The sequence below is a fragment of the Delphinapterus leucas genome, chromosome 9 (assembly GCF_059928025.1).
Source record: "Delphinapterus leucas isolate spDelLeu-1000000601 "Yukka" chromosome 9, BTC_Dleu_Yukka2, whole genome shotgun sequence".
Classification (NCBI taxonomy): domain Eukaryota; kingdom Metazoa; phylum Chordata; class Mammalia; order Artiodactyla; family Monodontidae; genus Delphinapterus; species Delphinapterus leucas.
Window position 1 is genome coordinate 48,354,381 of NC_143137.1, and position 21,136 is coordinate 48,375,516.

Sequence of the window (21,136 nt, forward strand, 5' to 3'; positions counted from 1 at the left end):
TCTGTTGTTACAAACATTCCTATAGTAAACTATATTTTTGTGTTGTTCAGAGTTTATATATAGTAGAGGTCAGCAAACTGTGGCCCAGTAGCTGGGTCCCTGTTTTTGTAAATAAAATTATATTGGAAAACAAGCACAGCCACTTGTTTTTATATTGTGTATGGCTGTTTTAAAACTATAGTGGATGAGTTGAATAGTTGTGACAGAGGCCTTGTGGCCCCAAACTGAAATTGTTTACCCCCTCACCCTTTAAGAAAAAGTGTGCTGACCCCTTACATATAGTATAAATTCCTGCAAATGGAATTACTGGGTCAAAGAGTATGTACATTTTAAATTTAAATTTTATAATAAAATTCAAATGTAGATCCTTTTTTCAAATTGCTCTCTAAAAGGATGACATAAAATACAATTCTACAGTGTATGAGAGTATATGTTTTATCAGTCCTTTCTAACCAGGTGTGAGTTTATCAAAGAAACACATTTGTCCAGCTGATAGGTGAAAATGGTATTACATTGCTTTGTTTTGCATTACTCTAGTTATGACAGAAGTTGAGCATTTTTTCAAAGTTTTTTTTTTTTAATATTTTCTGTTAACTGTCATTTTGTGATTTTGGCATACTTTAAAACAATGGATTATTTACATTTTTCTTCCAGATTTTAAAGTTATTTGCATATATAGTAAAGTAGCCCTATTTCTATCGTGTGTTGCAAGTGTTCTTCCTAGTTATTTGTGTTTTGTCATGTTTGTGATTTTTTTTGAGATGTGCTAAGTTTTTCCCCCTTGTTTTTTTGTGAACAATTTCAAACAAAGTATTGAAAGAATGATGCCGTGAACATGTGTGTACTCTTTGCTCAGTGTCAACGGTTGTTAACCAACCTTTTGCCATATTTGCTTTATTTCTTTCCAAGTATATTCATATCCCACCTGTATCATTTGAAATTAAAATGCAGACACTATGACACTTTAAACCCTAAATGATTCAGTGTGAATCTCCTAAGAAGGACTGTCTCCTACATAACCAAATTACCATTACCTGAGACAATTAGCACTTCCCTGGTATCATCCTAATATACAGCTCATATTTAAAATTTCATAATTTTCCTTAGAATGTCATAAGACTTTCACCCCCAACACCCAAATCCAGATCCATTCAAACTTCACACGTTGCATTCAGTTGATATATCACTTTAGTATCTTTAGATTGAGAAATGTCTTCTCATGTTTGTTTTTTCTGTAAACATGTTGACTCTTTAAAAGCAGCTTTATTGCAATATAGTTGACTTACAATAAACTGCACCTGTTTAACATTTACAGTTTGCACCTGTTTAACATTTACAGTTTGATGGGTTTTGACGTGTATATACCTGTGAAACCATCAAACCATCATCACAATCAAGACAGTGAATGTATGCATTCACCCCTCCCCCATCAGTTTCCTCATGCCTCTCTACATACTCAAACATCTATAATTGTACAGTTTCACTGGCTAGATAGATTCCTATCTTGACAGTTGTTTTTTGTTTCAGTTCTTTAAAAATGATGCTCTCCTGTTTTCTCACTGGCTTTGTTTCTGACAGGAAATCTGCCTTCATTCTTATCTTTGTTCCTTTGTACATAATGTCTTTTTTCTGCCAGTTGCTTTTGAGCATTTTGATTATGATGTGTCTTGGTATAGTTTTCTTCATGTTTCTTGTGTTGGGGTTCACTGAGCTTGGATGCATGGGGTTTATGGTTTTCATCAAATTTGGAAATTTTTCCCATTAGTTCTTCACATATTTTTCTTGTCCCCACTTTGCTCTCCTCTCATTTGAGGACTCCGATTTCACTATGTATTTGGCTGGTTGAAGCTGTCTCACTGCTCACTAATGTTCTTTTTATTTTTTAAATTCTTTTTTCTGTGTTTTGTTTTGGATAGTTTCTGTTGCTTTGTTTTTAAGGTCACTATCCTTTTCTTCTGTAATTATATTATAATCCAACCTATTGCTATGTCCTTTTACTACTGTATTTGAAATATTTTTCATATCTGTCTTTTCTGTAGCCACCAGTCTTTATTAACTCTGCCCTTACTGTGGACTGAATGTTTGTAACCCTCCAAAATTCATGTGTTGAAATCCTAATCCCCACTGTGGTAGTATTAGGAGGTGGAGCCTTTTGGGAAGTAATTGGGTTATGAGGGTGGAGCCCTCATGAATGGGATTAGTGTCCTAAAAACAGGAAGGAGAGCTTGTCCTCTCTGCTCTCCAGAGATACAAGAAAATGGTCATCTGCAAGCCAGGAAGTGAGCCCTCACCAGATACTGGATCTGTTGCCTACTTGATCTTGGTCTTCCCAGCCTCCGGAACTGTAAGAAATAAATGCTTGTTGTTTAAGTCATCATAACAACTATACTATGGTATATTTGTTACAGCAGCTGGAATGGACTAAGACAGACCTAGACAGTCACTTTTATGTTGGTCTTTTTGCCTCCAGGCTCTTCCTTTAGTTCATCCATTGTACACTGCTGCCTCATTTCTGTCCTAAAGCATGGGTTTGGTCAGGTCATTTCTCTTGCCCAAACCTTTCAGTAACTACCTATCTTAGTCTATTTGGGCTGCTGTAACAAAATACCATAGATTGGATGGCTTATAAACAGCAGAGAACTATTTCTCACAGTTCTGGAGGCTGGGAATTCCAAAATAAAGGTGCTGGCATATTTAGTGTCAGGTGAGGGCCCACTTCTTGGTTCAAAGACAGCCATCTTTTCACTGTGTCCTCACATGGTGGAAGGGGATGAGGGAGCTCTCTCTGGCCTCTTTTGTAAAGGCGTTAGTCCCGTTCGTGAGGGTTCTCCCCTCATGATCTAATCACTGCCCAAAGGCCCCACCTCCAAACACCCTCACACTGGGAATTATTTTTTCAACGTAGAAATTTTGGGAGGACCAAACATTCAGTCTGTGGTACCACCACTTGCTTACAAAATACACTCAAACTGTTTAGAGCATACTTCCCAGCCTTCCACATTATGGTTGCATTTTTTTCTTGCAATCTTAATCTTGCTGTTTTGTTTCTTTGTGCGTCCTGTAGGAAGAGTGGAGGGCACTTAAAATGAAGAACCTAGAGTCAGATTGGCTGAATATGAATCTTGGCATTACAACCTTATAAAGTCTTGGGCATTTTATTTAAACTAACCAAGTGTCAGGGACCTGAGCTGGAAGATAGGCTTAATGATGGGATGGGATGACAGTGCTATTTATAAAGTACTGAGTATATATTTATAAAGTACTGAGTGTCTGGCATGTAGTAAAATTGCCACAAATATTAACTTTTATTCATTTTTTTCTTGGCTTTCCTATTTCCTTGCATATACTCATGTGCATACTCATTCCTTTTCTATATGGAGCTCCCTTTGTTCCTACTCTGATTCCACTTGAAAGCCCACCCATCCTAGAATACTCAGGTCAAATGCTAGCTTTTTCAAGTTCCCAAACCAGATGAGTTCTTTAGTATCAGCATTATTTTTCATCCTTTATCCTTCACTTTCACGTTTTAGTGTCTGTGTACCTAGTTGTCCTCTTGTGTTTTAAGCTGGTTGAAAGCAAGGACTGTATGTCATTTGTGTCTTTGATGGCATCTGCCATGGTACATATGATAGTTGCTTCGTATTTGTTGAATGTGTGAATGAATTATGGTTCTACCTTGCCATAGTTAAGTGTTTGACTTAGAGTGAGTTCCCTATTAAAATTAACTGCATTTAAATAATAATATTCCTAGTTTCTAATGTTCTTAGTTAAATTATACCTTTTCAAGCTTAACACAGTAGTCAGGCATGCTAGTTGTTAGTATTAGAGTTCTCTTACAAAGCATACTTCTCATTCTGCTTAATATCAAAATAAAAATTCAGTGAGGTGTCATTTCTCTGTCATTAAACCCCTTGTGAACCAGAAAGTTAGGCACAGGACTCCTATCATACCCAGCATATTAAACTCAGCACTGGTAAGGCGATGATGCACAGGAATGACACCCTCTTTAACAGAAATGTTAGAGACAGTCATGGAGTTCATAGGAATGAAATGTGCTTCTGACCCAAGAAGACCTCTATTTCTTAAGCATTAGGGCTTCAAATCATTTGCTTTTAGGAAATCTCATTACATTGAGATTAAGTTGAAGGAAGAGCAGGGATCCATTAGTTGGGAGGATCTGAAAAAGGGTGACTGTGATTAGTTGGTGCACTACACAGTTTTAAAACTGGAGTCCTTGAAAGAAAAAGGAAAAATAAAGCCGGGAAATGATACGGAAATGGGCAAGTGGAGTTATTTCTCTTTGTTCTCTCACTAGACTGTGAACTTTTGGAGGGCAAGGACCACATCTTGCTTGTGTCATAGTACTTCATGCAGTAAATACTTGAGTGGAGTTCTAAATCTAGAAATAGAGAAATCGTGTCTAATATTATTTTCATGGTGATGCGAAGCCTGTCTGCTCTCTTGCAAAAAGCATTACCTTGAATTGTATGCCCCAGTGTGATTTCAAAAAGCCTTTTGTAAAAAGGAAGAAAATCAAATCAAACAAAATCTGCATACAGCTTTTTTTTTTTTGTGTGAATTTATTTATCTTTGGCTGTGTTGGGTCTTTGTTGCTGTGTGCGGGCTTTCTCTAGTTGCGGCAAGCAGGGGCTACTCTTCCGTTGCGGTGCACGGGCTTCTCATTGCGGTAGCTTCTCTTATTGCGGAGCACGGGCTCTAGGCATGTGGGCTTCAGTAGTTGTGGCTTGCGGGCTCTAGATCACAGGCTCAGTAGTTGTGGCTCATGGGCTTAGTTGCTCTGCGGCAGGCATGTGGGATCTTCCCGGACTGGGGCTTGAACCCATGTCCCCTGGATTGGCAGGCGGATTCTTAACCACTGAGCCACCAGGGAAGCACTGCATATAGCATTTTAAGAACAATTTTCTTTTTCTGTAAATGGAGATGCCTCTTCTCTGAAAGTGCGTGGAGTTGTCATCTCAGGGTCCCGAGACTGTTACCCTGGCCCTGGAAAGCCCATGGAAGTGTCCCCCCCATTTATAAACTGGTGACTTCTGGTTGAAATACATTCTTCTGGGTTTAACATTTTTATTAAGATTGTTTTTTATACCATTGGAGGGGATGGTTTCTGTAAATGTGGAAATGGGAAGGTAAAACGTTTTCCCATTCTTGGACCTTGTCCAAGATACAGGTTTTATTGAATACTTCCAGTTTTTAATACACATTATTAGAGAAGGTAATACAGATAAGAGAATCTAGGATACTTCACTTAACAGGTAAAGTATATAATAGGTATTTAATAAATGATAACATTAAGTTTATTGTTAAAAATAGTAAGGGGATGTTATAGAGATAGAAAGCAGAAGAGAGAATGCTTAAAATTTTATGATTGCTTCCTGGAGAACTATATACTCAGAAGTTAGTCTGCCTATACATTGTTGATATCTTTAAATGATCATTAGTTTAAAACTAATCTTTAAAAAGTTTTTTTTAATAGAAAAATATCAAAATCACAATGACTTCTTAATATGGAGTGAATATTTACAATAAAACATGTTATCTGCTCCTGTTAAAACTAATGTATTGAAATCAGTGTGTTCTAGGTCAATGGCTTCTAAGACTCCAGTTGGATTCATTGGAGTAGGCAACATGGGGAATCCAATGGCAAAAAATCTCATGAAACATGGCTATCCACTCATTATTTATGATGTGTTCCCTGATGCATGCAAAGAGTTTCTAGATGCAGGTGAACAGGTAAGACCTTTTCTTAAGATTTTAAAAAAATTTTTATTTATTTATTATTATTATTATTATTATTTTTGGCTGTGTTGGGTCTTTGTTTCTGTGCGAGGGCTTTCTCTAGTTGCGGCGAGCGGGGGGCCACCCTTCATCACGGTGCGCGGGCCTCTCACTATCGCGGCCTCTCTTGTTGCGGAGCACAGGCTCCAGACGCGCAGGCTCAGTAGTTGTGGTTCACGGGCCCAGTTGCTCCGTGGCATGTGGGATCTCCCCAGACCAGGGCTCGAACCCGTGTCCCCTGCATTGGCAGGCAGACTCTCAACCACTGCGCCACCAGGGAAGCCCCCGATTCTTTTAGATTTTGATGTTTAAAAATGTTTTCTAGATTTTGATGTTCCACATTCAAATAAGTGACATCTTAGAGGTATACACAATGGATTTGTAAAGTTAACTTGTTAGTTTTATTTCTCTATATGTAATATTATATATGTATATATTATATGATATGTAAAATATGTGTACACACACACACACACGAGACCGTTTACTAGTAACTGAATTTAGAGTTTTTTTTCAAGATATGAAGAAATTCTTCTTGTACAAGTTGTAGAGTGGTAATTGAGGGCTGAATGTAATCCCAGAACTGGGTGAATACTAAAAAATTCCTGAGAAATATAGAAAATGGTTAGAGAACAAATAAATAGTCAACTTCTAGGTAATAGCCTTGAAGTAAATACTGAGAAAATGCAATGCGTACATAAAGAACAGGTTTAAGCAACTTAGAGGCTACTTGCAGATCTGGATATCCTCCATCTCCTTCTCCATCATGGTTTGTATGCCATCTGGGGGTGGCAGCAGTGTTGTTTCAGGATGTGTGAGTATCATCTTGGAACTTTTCAGGGTAAGGTTGTGGCTGCTTATGCCCATATAGTCTCTGAATATTGACACTGTACCACCAGTGCAGCAGGTTTACTGATGACCTTAAGCAGCTTAGGGACTTAGGCTTGTTGGAGAGGTTTGATCAGTTCTTTGTTCTGGGAAAGGTGGCTTTACCATCTTCAAGGATGGTAAGGCGTTCCAAGTTGATATTCAGTCTGGGATGGATTGTTTTTTTGAGGAGATGGATATTACTTTTTGGGATAACACATCTATTTGATATTGGCACTTTACAGTGGTTTATATATTGATTTGTAAGAGTAACAACGGTACTTGGTCTCTAAACAGAGGAAATATCTTCAATGAAATACAGAGTTTAATCAAAGTAATAACAGCATATTCTTCTGGCATTTTGGAGAATAATGTTCCCGAAGTTTTCATGTGTGTGTGTGTTTATGAAAGATCACATGAATTTCTCTTCCTCTTTCTACCCCTTCTAGTAATACAGAGGTGGAAATTGAATGGAAACTGATTTACCCTGGACTGGCAAAGCAGAAGCTTAGGGCCTTTCAAATTGTGACCAATGCCATTACTCTTCCCTCTATTCCTGTAGCACTTAACAACTTGCCTATGGAGAACTGAAATGGACATCATACCTTTGTGAATCTCTTTTCTGCTGCTTGCCAGATTTCCGGAGCTTTCTGATGCTCTGCCTGAATTACCTCATATTCTGAAGTTATCCTTTTACCTCCATTCCCCAACAAAATTCTTACTTTTTTAGTGTTGCTAATTTTAGGTAGGTGTGAAGGAAGGCCACCTTAAGGATAAGACTTACACTTGAGTGAAGGACACATTTACATTTTAAAAGAGAGAGAAAAGAAACTAATATTTAATGAGTACCTCCTACGTGTCAGGTCTTTTACTAAATATTTTGTACATATCATCTAATTTTATCTTTGTAACAGAAGTATTTTCAGGAAACTGATGCTTGGAGAAGTTAAATAACATCCCCAAGGTTGCACAGTGAGTGAATGGCAAGAGCCAGGATCTGAACAAAGGTCTGTCTTTGACTTTGGAGCTTTAGCTCTTTTAATTACATGATATGTAGTCACTAATTAATGAAATTTATGTATGAGACATTTTAAAGTGTATGTGTGGCATCTTCCTTGATGATTCTGAAATGTAGCTACCTGTTACCTATTTATAAACTAGTCTACTAGAAAATAAAGTGCCTAGATTTCTTTTGGATCAGTTAATGTCAGGCCAGTAATGATTATATACCACACCCTTGTTTAATATGTTGTTTTGCACCAATGAAATTTGTTGGAATTAAATAGTAGTTATCTATTATGATGGATTGTAGTGAGTGGGTATACAGTGGGTTGAATAGTGGTCCCCCAAAAGATGTCCTACAAAATTCTTAGAAGAAAACATAGGGGTAAATCTTCATGACCTTGAATTTGGCAAAGGATTCTTAAATATGACACCCAAGATCATGAGCAACAAAATTAAAAATAAAACTTCATCAAAATTGAAAACTTTTGTGCTCCAAAGAACACCAGCAAGAAAGTGAAAAGGTAACCCACAGAATGGGATAAAATATTTGCAAATCATATATCTGATAAGGACTTGTATCTAGCATGTATAAAGAAGTCATACAATTCAAACAGAAAGACAAGTGACTCAATTAAATGGACAACGGATCTGAATAGACATTTCTCCAAAGAAGGTACAAATGACCAATAAACACATGAAAAGATGCCAATATCATTAGTCATCAGATAAATGTAATCAAAACCACAGTGAGATTTCCACACCCACTGGGTTGGCTAGAATTACAAAGGCAGATAACAAGAAGTATGGAGAAATTGAACTGTGACACACTGCTGATGAGATTGTAATTCTACTCCTAGGTATATATGAAAGAGAAATGAAAACACATACCCACACGGAAACTTGTATATAAATGGCAGCATTATTCATTATAGCCAAAAGATAGAAACAACCTAAATGTCCCATCAGTGGTAAGCAAAATGTGGTATATCTATACAATGATATATTATTCAGCCATAAAAAGGGATGAAGCACTGACACATGAAAGTCCAGAACAGAGAAATCTGTAGAGACCGAAAGTAGATTAGTGGCTGTTTAGTGCTGGCTGGGAGAGGAGGGGAAAGAGGGAGGCAGGCATAGGGGAGAGATAGCTAATGGATATGGGATTTTTTTTCTTGAACTGATGAAAAGTTCTAAAATTGTGTTGGTTGCACATATCTGTGAATACACTAAAAACCATCAAATTATATACTTTAGGTGGGCAAATTATATGTTATGTGAATTATATTTCAATAAAGCGATTTTAAAAAAAAGATAAATGTCCAAGTTCTAACCCCCAGTACTTGTGAAAGTGACCTTATTTGGAAACAGGGTCTTGGCAGATGTAATTAGGTTTAAGATCTTGAGATGAGGTCATCCTGGATTTCGGGTGGGCCCTAAAGGCAATGATGAGTGTCCTTACAGAGAGCCACAAGGGGAAGGCCGTGGGAAGTTGTAGGCAGTCTTCAGAGTTATACTGTGGCAAGCCAAGGAACACCAGGGGCAGCCAGAAGCTAGTAGAGGCAAAGGAGGATCTTCCTTTGGAGGCAGCGTGGTGCTGCCTACACCTTGCTTTCATACTTGTGGCCTCCAGAGCTGTGAGAATACATTTCTGTGTTTTAAGCCACCATGCTTGGGGTAACATTGCGGCTGCCACTGGAAACCAGTACAGCTAGAATCTACAAAATGGGTTTAGAACCTGCCCTTTCCACTTAGTATCTGCAATCTCAGGCAAGTTATTTAGTGTCTCTGTATTTGTTTCCTCATGTGTGAAATAATAAGGATAATAATAATAAGCTTTCTCAGGGAGTTGTTACGAGGATTAAATGAATTCGTATATGTAAAGAGCTTAAAATCGTGTTTGGCACAGTAAGGAGTGTGTGTAGTAGCTCTAAGTAAGTTCCCATAAGTCTTGGTTTCACCTCTGCTCTACAGAGCTGTTATTCCTTTTCTAATGCTTTCTATTCACATGACAATGTCAGAGTCTCTCATTTCTTTGTGAAGAAAAGTTACTTTTTATTGCTTTGATCACTATGGGTTAAGGCTACCTTAGAATCTCTTAGCAAAACGGGATAGGACGTTCATTAATTTACTAATTTGACTGATGTTTCTTGAGTACTTTCTATGTGCTAGGTACTGGGAATATAGCCCAGAGCAAAACAGTTACAGTCTTTGCCTTTGGGAACCAACAGGAGGTGTTAGATTATCAAATCACACAAATGTGTGATTCCAAATTGTGATGTGGAAAGAAGAAGAGTCTCCTCAGATTTCAGTAAAATCTGCCATTACGTTGGCTGAGAGGGCAGTCAGGGACGTTCTCTGAAGACTAGACATTTAGGTAGATAGCACAAGAATAAGGATTTATCCAGGTGAAGAATGGGGACAAAGGAGCAATTTTCTTTAAAAGCGGAAGCCTCTCTCTCCAGGTTTCTAGAGATTTCTACTTTAGGTCGACCGATACAGGTTGAGTACCTCCCATGTGTCTAGCAGTCCACCTAGTGCTGTGGAGGATAAAACAGGTTGAGTTGGATGTGGCAATGTATTAGATGTGTCTCGGGTGGCAAGACTAAATAATTTATTAAATTTGTATCTTGACAGTAATAAAGTGCTGAAGCAGGTTTTGAGGGGAAAAATAATAAGTAACTCTTAAGAGTCGTTTCATTTCTGATAGAGAGCTACATAAATATTGTGCTTAATCTTCACTCACCTACAGAATTGCTGTAGCCTGAAATGAAAGTCATGGAGATGAGATCTCTTGGATTCCTGGATAGAAATCAGAGGGTTCTAGGACACAGACTCAGTTATTGGATTTTCCTTCTTTTCTTCTTCCTTGAGATACATAAGTGGGTGTGGGGAAGGAAGGAGGATGGGTTCTGGGTGGCTGCCCGTCCCAGATTAGTGAAGCGTGAGACTCTCTTAGCTTCTGCCCACAGCTCCCAGCCCTGCCCCGCTCCCAGCACACGGTGGGAAAGTTGCGTGGGCGGTTCACACTGGGGCGGCAAAGCCTGGAAGGCAGAACCCTCTTTTCCCACGTCCCATCTCCCTCACCGCTCTGCTTCCTCTCAGAGTCTTGACTCTAAGAGGTCCTCTGAGTATTGATTACAACAGCAGTGGAGGGTAGGAGAACGTGAAATTGAGATAAATGACAGGAGAAGGGTAAAGGGTAAAAAAGCTTTGGGCCTGAGGGGAAATATTCTGTCATAATAAAATGAAAACATTTGTTGATAAATGATTTTTATGCCAGCAGCTTAAAAACCGTTTTGGTCATTTGAGCAAGTGTAATTTCCTAAGACCCCTACTTTAAAAGGTAATGTTAATTTGGATGTGTGACTTCTGATGTGTTAAAATGTCAGTAGTACTAATTCATAGCTATATTTAGTTTTAAAATGTTTGACAAAGGAAAAAGTGAGTTTCATTTTACTACTAAAAGATAAAGAGGAGACTTGGGATGAAATGGAAAAATATAGGTGAAAACTGTGAAACTTCTTGCCATTGTGCACAATAGTGCGGTGAATGGATTACGAGTTCAAAAATTCAGAGTATATTTGAGTTGACTCTTACATTTTAAGGACAGGTGTCCCTTCCTTTCCCTGATGTTACTATCTCAAGTGAAGTCGATGAAATGGCAGCCGAAGAAAACAGAATTTTTTTCCCTCAAAGTCTGTAGAAAACATGGCTAGTTGATTTCAAATGTCAACTGTGCTTTCAGTGGGAAATTTGCAGGGAGAGAAAGTGCCAAACTAGGCATATCTGGATCGAAAAGCAATCAACTAGTTCTAAAGATCTTTGGACATCTCCTTGAAGAAGTGTTTTTTTAAAAGCAAAAACTGGGGATTTATTGTTTCATGTAACTGAAGAGTTGGGGAGTGGCCTGAACCCGGGCACAGCCGAATTTTGGGCACAGATGTAATTAGATCCGTTTCTGTCTGCTTCTTGGCTCTGCTTTCCACGGGCCGGCTCCTCCCTCCCCTCAAGGTGCAAGGTCCACCTGCAGTTCCAGGTGAAGTGCTTTAGGGTGTTACTACCCTGGAGGTTTTCCTTCCAGCTGTACCTAGTAGTAAAAAATACTACGTGGGTTATGAAGGAAATAAAAACTTGGACATGTTAAAATGCTTCACGTGCCTGACTGTATTTAATGAACTTATTTATACCTTTACATGTTAACCAATTCTGTTAGGGCATTTATAATTGGTTTAATATGTTACTTGTGGTCACTCCCATAAAAAATTTACGGTTTCCTCTCTCCGTATCCCTTTATTATATCTTTATTTCTGTTGGAAACTCGGGTTTAACATACAATGCATCATTTCAACTTCTAGCATCTATTCTAAGAATGTAACCCATGATAATTATCAGGACTTTGGGTATTAGAAATCATGAATCAATAAATTGTGAATGTAGTGGTTTAAACGCATAAACCCAGGAGGAACCTGGCTGCCTGATCTCAGATCTCAGCTCTATCATGTGCTGGCCGTGTGACTTTTAGACAGATTATTTAACTTCTTTCTACTTAAATTTTCTCATCTTATAAAATGGCAGTAGTAATAATACCTTCCTCTTAGCCCTACAGAACCTGGCACGTAGAAAGTGCTGTTACTACTACCACTACTGTTACTACTGTTATGGTTGTTGCTTTAGTATCTATACCATATTTCTCCCAAATCTTCATTCCCCAACACCACACATATAAATGCACCACTGTGTTGGCTGAGTCACTGAGTCCAGAGTTGTTTGGAATAGAATTGTAGACATATTTTTATTTATTTATTTATTTATTTTTTGCGGTACGCGGGCCTCTCACTGTTGTGGCCTCTCCCATCGCGGAGCACAGGCTCCAGACGCGCAGGCTCAGCGGCCATGGCTCACGGGCCCAGCCGCTCCGCGGCATGTGGGATCCTCCCAGACCGGGGCACGAACCCGTGTCCCCTGCATCGGCAGGTGGACTCTCAACCACTGCGCCACCAGGGAAGCCCTAGACATATTTTTAAATGAAAGAATGATGATAAAAATTAAAACCAAATTAGGAGATAAAGTGATTTGACTGCATCCCTGCTTAAGAACATATTCTGCAGAGTCCCTTGTGTCCTCCTTTTATTTTACAGAAGATACCAATTTCTCTTTTTAAGCGGTAGCATCCAGGGCATGTGACTTGTGCTTCGTTTTCATTTTCTTTGGGAATTTCCTTGGAGATGCCTCTGATTGGTGCCAAAAGTCTTGGGACTTATGCACCATTTCTGTGTGAGTTTTCTGGTTGAACTAGGCTTAATTGGATTCTCTTGTTTTCTCTCTAAAACCTTGGGAACCATCTTGTTCCTGGGTTATAAGGCTGAACATGTTTGGTTAAATAATTCTACTGAGATCTAATCTGGCATCCACTCAGGTTCTGTTAGATGAGAACTTTAAAAGTCTCTTGCTCAGTGGGCTTCATCATTGTTGACCACATGTTTCAAGATGTAGGCAAAAACCGTTTCGGTCAGTTTTTTAAGGGTAGTGCAATCTTTTTTTTTTGCGGTACGCGGGCCTCTCACTGTTGTGGCCTCTCCTGTTGCGGAGCACAGGCTCTGGACGCGCAGGCTCAGCGGCCATGGCTCACGGGCCCAGCTGCTCCGCGGCATGTGGGATTTTCCCAGACTGGAGCGTGAACCTGTGTCCCCTGCATCGGCAGGCGCACTCTCAACCACTGCGCCACCAGGGAAGCCCAAGGGTAGTGCAATTTTGAAGCAACAGTATGCTTTTCTACTTGGAAAGATTAAAATACACTGAGTGGCAAGTTTAACCAAGGTCATGTTCGTCTTGTTTCTTTGCAAGTTTCTCTTACCCATTTGGTTTATGTGGAAGCAATGCTGAGCTTCACTTATGTGACTGTTTTGTCTAGCAGAGACAGCGAGATTTTTCTCTTTATGTAAAACAACTAGGTTAACTGTTGTCTCCTTCCATTGGATATGTAAAAAGGAGGTGCAGTTACTTCAGATTGCTCTGGGCCCTGATGCCCCCCCATCATTCCTCCTGCCACCCACCCAGCAAAGCAGATTTTGTCTTTAATCTGTCCAGTTGTCTAATCTTTATATTGTACACCTGCCATTGGTGCTTACTAGCATACAGATGAATCTAGTTGCAGAAATTCTTAATGACTGTAGATATTGTGAAGGGAACCAATCTCCTGTAATCAAAATTAAAATAATGGAAAAGTAGAGTCACCTTAATTCACAATGGTGTAAGAATGAGGCAGTTGGAATTGTCAAGAGATTTTTCTGGGATGGCCATGACAATCAGAGCAGAGCCATGTTCCAGGGTCAGCCAGGTCAGTGACCGTCCACACATGTGGAGGTGTAGAAGAGTCCTGCTAATGCTTTACATTTGTACTGAGTCATTGCAGATGCTTCCCTATACCATCAGCCCTTTTTCACAGAGTCTGTGCCTTCCTAGAATTTAAGGTTACTAAATGTGAAAAATTCCCTTGGCTAAGTTTCCTTTTACTTTGGAGATAGAAACGCTTGGAGATAATCCAAATCACTATTCTTATTTTGTAGATTCGTAAACTGAAGCCAGAGAGGTTAAGTGATTTGCACAAAAGCACAGATGATTTAGTGGCTGAGCTATAACTAAACCCAGTCTCTGGCTTCCCAAATTAGTGTTCCTTTCCCTGATCCATGCTGTCTTTGCTTATCCATTCAATTAGCAAATGTAACTGAAGGGACTCTAATTAGGTTGGCTCCTAAAGGCTTTTGTGGTGAGTGTCAGACTGGCAATAAGGTTTGTTTTTTTCCTGCCAGCTTTTGAGTCATGGCCAAATTTTGTTAGTCAGTTATTTCAGAGTCTTGAAGTCATCACATGGAAGGCAAGATGATTTGAATAACTGGACACATTTGTCTGTCTAATAAACATGTCTTCTGTAGTGCAAATTAGAGACTGTTATTATAATATACCAAATGTATGTAGTTGTTACATGTGGAGCAGTTGTGGCCAGTACAGTGGTGACATTCCAGCTATCACTATCATTGTGTGTTTTTTTCCGGACCTGTGAGCTTTGACACTACTTTCCTATATATTTGAGGGGTTAGCATACTCTGGCAACCCAGGCATCCCAAGAAGCAGATGCTAGGGATGCAGGGGGCTGATTGGCCACCCCGTGCACTTGGCAGTTGCATGAATTGGCACAAGAAGCTTGGAGGTGTGAAGTATTCCTAGATCTGTGAGCTAATTGTTGGTGCCCCTGAGGGCATGTCTCAAGGAGTTATCTAGATGGAATTGAATTTCCTTCAGTGGAAGAGACTCTGAATTCCTAAGAGAAAGTCTGAAGTTGACTCTTAGACCTCAGGGCTGGCTTACTACAGTCCCTGAAAGGTCAAGAGAGTTGGAGCTGAGATAGAAGGAAAGGCAACTGAAAGGTATGCCACCATTTTGCATGCCTTTATTACTTCATTTAAATAGGATGAACAGATGGGGCTCTCTATGTAACCCATATTCTTGACACAGTCCAAGAGTAGAGAATTATGACTCCTATAGCTTTTCCTTTTCTTCTCATCTTACTGAGCTGTTTTTTCTCTTAAGGAAACATGAATTGTTTGCCAGGAAATAGTTGCCTCTTTTCAAATCTCAGTATTTGTTTGAGTGTAAGAAAGGTTTTCACCTAACTTAAGTATTACTTTGTAATTTGATGGAAAAAAATTTTTTCCAGAATTATTTGTGGCCGATCCCCACTATATATCAAAATATACATATTGTTGAATGTGCCACTCTGTAGACTCTAAAGTGCTGTATTGCCTTTAGATGAGAGACTGTCTTTTTTTTTGTTGTTTTTGGCTTTAGAGTCTGAGGTGTTTAATATTATCACTTAGTACACAAAGTGCCAGGATACTTGATTATCTGAAATTTTAGAATACAACGTATGAAATTATGTTAAAACTGCCTTTATGTAGAATTTGATTTAGAAGCTGATAGTCTCTTACGGAAGAATGAAATGTAATTGCTTCTAGCTCATAATATTTAGATTGCACACTGTGTTCGGTTTCTCATTCTTTCATCAGCTGTACATCAAGGACAGAAAGAAAGTGTTTCGTTTACTTCCACCATATGAAAAGCAGAGGCATTCCCATTCCTAAGATGCTTATGTGCCAGTTCTCCTATGGAGAAAGTTTTGATTATCCTCCTGATAGTTCCTTGTCTTTTCTTTAAAGAGAGAAAAGGCTTTGGAAAGGAGCTTTCGTGATAATTGGGGTGATAGATTCTTTCTGTTAAAGGAGAGTTTCAGTCAAGAAGTGATCTCCTGGTCTCTTCTGGCCTCTTTGGTTGCTGACCAGCTGGCCAGGTGTATCATGTTGTATATATTCGAGAGAGCAGGGGGTGGGGGAAATGTGAGTGAGGGTATGTACACCCATACGTGTAAACATATGTACAGAGGATGGGCAGAGCAGCTTTCTTGTACAGTATGTTCATGGTCATCATTAAAGCAGAAGTCAGGGTTCTGACTTCTGACAGAGAGAGCGTACCTTGATGCCTGTTCGTATGTCGTTGTTGTATATACGGTTTCCACAGGAGACCTGACAGCTCATGCTCTCAGACTTCATGGTGGTACTCACATTCAGTGCAGTACATGCTTATGTCCTTGTCTTGACTTTTTATAAAACAGGCTTAATTTTTTTTTTTTTTTCTTGAAAATAGAGGCTGGAAGATAGTGGTAATGGGGGCTTGAGAATTTACTTGTGGATTTTGCTGCCCATGAAATAATTGGTGTATCCTGTAGTTCAGCTACCAAGTCTGATATACGAGAATGTTTTTCTTAGAGCATCTACCAAAAAGTATGCTGTTTAAGAATCCAACTTAGAGGAATCCATGAGAAGTGTGTCCGTTCCCAGGACTGTTGGGTTTTGCCCTTTTCCCCCTCAACTCACTTCACACTTTTTAAAGTAAACAGTGGATGTGATTCCATAGAAATTGCATCTGTATGTGTGAAGGAATGGACTCTATTTTAGGCAGTAACGGGTTTTTTTGCTCGTTTTTTGTTTTTGTCATTTGAAAACAAGGATTCGTTTTTATTCACTGTCACTATTATGGGCATGCATAAAAAGTGGATCCTACTTGTACTGTAGGAGCTGCTTGCATTTAATTTAAATAATGTGCCGTTGCAATTTTTTTTTAAAGGTAGTGTCTTCCCCAGCAGATGTAGCTGAAAAAGCTGACAGAATTATTACAATGTTGCCCACCAGCATCAATGCAATAGAAGCTTATTCTGGAGCAAATGGAATTCTAAAGTATGTATTTCTCAACTGTAGATATGTTCTTGTTATGATAGTTTATGAATTTCACATTTGTTAGAACTATTGTGAAATTACAATTATGTTTGTTAAACCTTCTTGTACTGTATTTTTATGTCTTAAAAGTGAATGGTGTGGTTTCTCTCATTGTAAAGGGTTTATTTTTTCACTGAAGTCAAGTATGTGACTTTTGGGAATACATTTTTTTTGCTTTCTGTTTCTTCCCTTTAATCTAACGTTAAACTTACATTGGTAACCTGTTTAAGAGATTTTTAAAGCTTGCATTTTAAACTGTACAAATGTTACAAGCATAATTTTCTTATGGTTTATAGAAATTCAGGAAGAGATTTCTATGAAAAATAAAATGAAGCATTGGAAATGACACCATTATTTAAAATTTATTATAAAATAAAAAGTTATTGTATGTCCTTTGGGTTAGTACGTCTGTAGTAAGAACTTTGAGAGGGTGGAATTAAAGATTAGCAGTAGCTCTTTAAATAATATATAATTTAGGTCAGAGTTTCCTACCCAGTAACTAGCTTCCCTGGCTTTGAGAACCTTTTGGTTACTTGCTACCTATTGCCAAACCCTTGTGGTTATATTAGGATGACAGCGGTTGAATTTAGTTTTCTGGTCTTACGGATTCCTGTTCCTAACTTGTTTTGTTGTTGAAGTTCAGCAGAGAGCTAGAGCAAACTGGTAGGCTTTGTAGACACATGAAGGGCTAAAAGAAAGGGTTTAATTTCTTGAAGCTGTAATACATGAAATTTGAGGTTTTGGGAAATTGAATTGCTTTGGAAAACTAGCAAACTTAGAAGCAACAGACACTTGAATATTAGGCAGAAAACTGATAAGATAAATGTTTAGATTTCAGGGAAAGTTGAAAGATTCTCATTTTGGATGGAGCCCTCAGGCCCACAGTGTGTACGTGGTCCTGAGGTGACCTAGCTGTCTCATTACCTAGTCTGTTCCAATTATGGCCCTGTTTTACCTCTGAAGAAAAAGTTACTAAAAACTTTGTGGAGACAAAATTCTACGTTTATTAATATCCTTTACTCGGAATATGGTGGCCAACAACCAGGGCAATTTTGTCTAGGGAGTGCTTTGAAAGGTTTTGGCTTTACATAGAAGTGTAATTTGCTTCTTATGGGTAGTTCTTTATTTTCTTTTGGGTCAGGATCATTTCCCCACACCCTGTGCGTGTATAATTTTTGAGACCATTTCCCATTTGCTTAAAGCTTTAAGATCTTAAAAATATTAATATCACAGAAGACTGGTAAACTTAATTCTTATATTTTAGGGTATGTAAAGTGGAATTCCACATACTGAGGTGATCTGTATAACAGAGTGTGCTATTTCTTTTCTATGGAACATACCCAGCCGTTGCATTTGGACCAGATCAATTCATATGTCTAAAATTGTTGTTTAAAGCATTTTGCGTGCTATTTTTTTCTGTAGAAAAAAATTTCTTTTTTATAGTTTTTAGCAATGATTTTCTGTTTCCCCTTCAATATTTTTATTTATTCAGTTCTAACTTTCCAATCATGGTTATGATTAAATGTCCTCTGGGTTAGTTTATCTAGTAAGAATTTTGGGACGTTTGAATTCAAGGTTAGCCATAGCCCTTTAAATAAACTGTAACTTAGGTCGGTTTCCAAGCCAGTGAAGATAGGCATAGATTATAGACTGTAAGGTATATAGTCTGCACTTACAGTGCAAACAGAACTGTTTTACTTTAAGAATGCCATTTAAATATTGATGTAAAATATGATATATGAAAAGACTGCTTCCCCCTTTTACCAATGTTTGTATATAAATTTACTGTAAAGAACAAAAAGTCTCTGTGAGATTTATAGGTCCATTCCTGTGTTTTCCTTTCTGCCTGTTTGATGTCTTATTTTATCTTTCCAAAGTTGCAGTTATTAAAGAATATGCCATCCTAAAGCAAATGGCTAAATTTTAACTGCTTATGTTTATTCTACCTAGTGGAAATGAAAATGGATATGTGAAATTTGCAATATGGCTTGTTAAAGACAAATAAATTACTTTTTAAAGAGACCCAGCTACTTTACAAACAAAAATTTAAATCCTACTAAATAGCCCTTTTAAAGTTAATAGGTGTTTTAAATTGCTTACATCTTAGCTTACCTATATTATTATGGTTAGTATTTCACCTGAAACCAGAATTTATACCATATAGATTATTAGATTATTTTGGTTTCTTTGAAATAGTTCGAGTTTACTTTGAACTATAATTGATCTGAAAATGAATTTGAGATTTTGAACCAGTTCTAATAATGTTTTTAATATTAAACCAAAGACCTCCTTGATATCTGGTGAATTTTAGCAGATTCTGATATAGGTAGTTGCATGAAATGCTTATTCAGAGTTGTAAACTATATTTTTTAAATTATAAAACTATAGTTTTTAAAAACTATATTTCTGTTCATTTACTTAGAAAAGTGAAGAAAGGCTCACTATTAATAGATTCCAGTACTATTGATCCTATGGTTTCAAAAGAATTGGCCAAAGAAGTTGAGAAAATGGGAGCAGTTTTCATGGATGCCCCTGTTTCTGGTGGTAAGTGGTAGCTAAAATATATGCACATCTATTCTGTTTGTCATAAGTAACAGTTATGATTTTGTGCTACCCAAGATATATCCAGTTATTTTTAGAGCTATTGCAGATTCTCAATTTCCTCATTAAAAATAAAAACAAAGCAAAACTGACTTATGTTATTTAATACTCTTAAAATACAGTGCTTTTTCTAAATTCAGATAATAGGATATTACAGCTTTGAAGAGCTATGAATTTTTGGTCCAAATTACTGTGGGCAGGGATAGATTGATTCCTAGAAAATTTTAACTTTTCAGAACAGATTCAAGAAATAATTAGCCTGAATAATCTTGTAACTATTAAAGAAACTGAAGAAGTGGCAAAAAAGAAAAAATAATTTCATAAGGGAAACATTAGGCCCAGGTGATTTTACAGGTGAGTGTTACCAGACTTTCAAGGAGCAGATCGTCTCAATTTTTTAAAAAAATTTATTTATTTAATTTATTTATTTTTGGCTGCGTGGGGTCTTCTTTGCTGCGTGCGGGCTTTCTCTAGTTGTGGCAAGCGGGGGCTACTCTTTGTTGCAGTGCGTGGGCTTCTCATTGCAGTGGCTTTTCTTGTTGCGGAGCACTGGCTCTAGGCACGCGGGCTTCAGTAGTTGTAGCATGCAGGGTCAGTAGTTGTGGCTCACGGGCTCTAGAGCACAGGCTCAGTAGATGTGGCGCATGGACTTAGTTGCTCCGTGGCATGTGGGATCTCCCCGGACCAGGGCTCGAACCCCATCTCAATTTTATACAAACTTTTCCAGACAATACAAAAAGAGGAAATGGTTCCCCAACTCATTCTGTAAGATGTGTATAACTCTGATAATTAAACCAGACGGAAACATTATGAGAGAGAAAAACTGTAGGTCTACATCAGTCATGAATACAGAAGTAAAAACTTTATAAAGTATATTAGCAAACTAAATCCAACTGCATATGAAAGAGATCAAACACTACCACCTAGTTTGGTTTATCTCATGTATGTACAGATGGCTTAATATTAGAAGGTCTATAAATAAATTTCACAACATCGACATACTTAGAAATCATCATCTCAATCAGAGGACAAGGAGACCCACTAATAAAATTCTAAAAGCTTAATAGTATATAAAATACTAATAGCAGGATCGAATATAATATATATGCACATACACACATATGTATTTGCATACATATACACATACATACATATGTAATTATAGCAATATAGCAGTAGACAATGGAGTAGCAATTTTACTCCTATTATATTAAACTCGATTGTTGGCTTTGGGATTAAAAAATAATAAAATAGGGCTTCCCTGGTGGCTCAGTGGTTGAGAGTCCGCCTGCCGATGCAGGGGACATGGGTTCGTGCCCTGGTCCGGGAGGATCCCACATGCCATGGAGCGGCTGGGCCCATGAGCCATGACCGCTGAGCCTGCGCGTCCGGAGCCTGTGCTCCACAATGGGAGAGGCCACAGCAGTGAGAGGCCCGTGTAACCGCAAGAAAAAAAAAAAAAAAAATATATATATATATAATGATTTAAATCAGTTTATTTTTTTCATAAAGAACCTAATTGTCTTGTAAAGGTATCTTAT

General features: G+C 38.1%; 1 protein-coding gene across 1 annotated transcript in view; it reads left to right on the forward strand.

Annotated features, from left to right (window-relative positions):
• Window positions 1-21,136, forward strand: part of HIBADH (3-hydroxyisobutyrate dehydrogenase) — a 105,420-nt gene that overhangs the window by 4,303 nt on the left and 79,981 nt on the right. Inside the window, exons 2-4 of the mRNA XM_022584505.3 lie at window positions 5,591-5,751; window positions 16,846-16,955; window positions 19,417-19,538. Coding sequence (XP_022440213.1) covers window positions 5,591-5,751; window positions 16,846-16,955; window positions 19,417-19,538 — 393 coding nt within the window. The remainder of the gene's footprint in view (window positions 1-5,590; window positions 5,752-16,845; window positions 16,956-19,416; window positions 19,539-21,136) is intronic.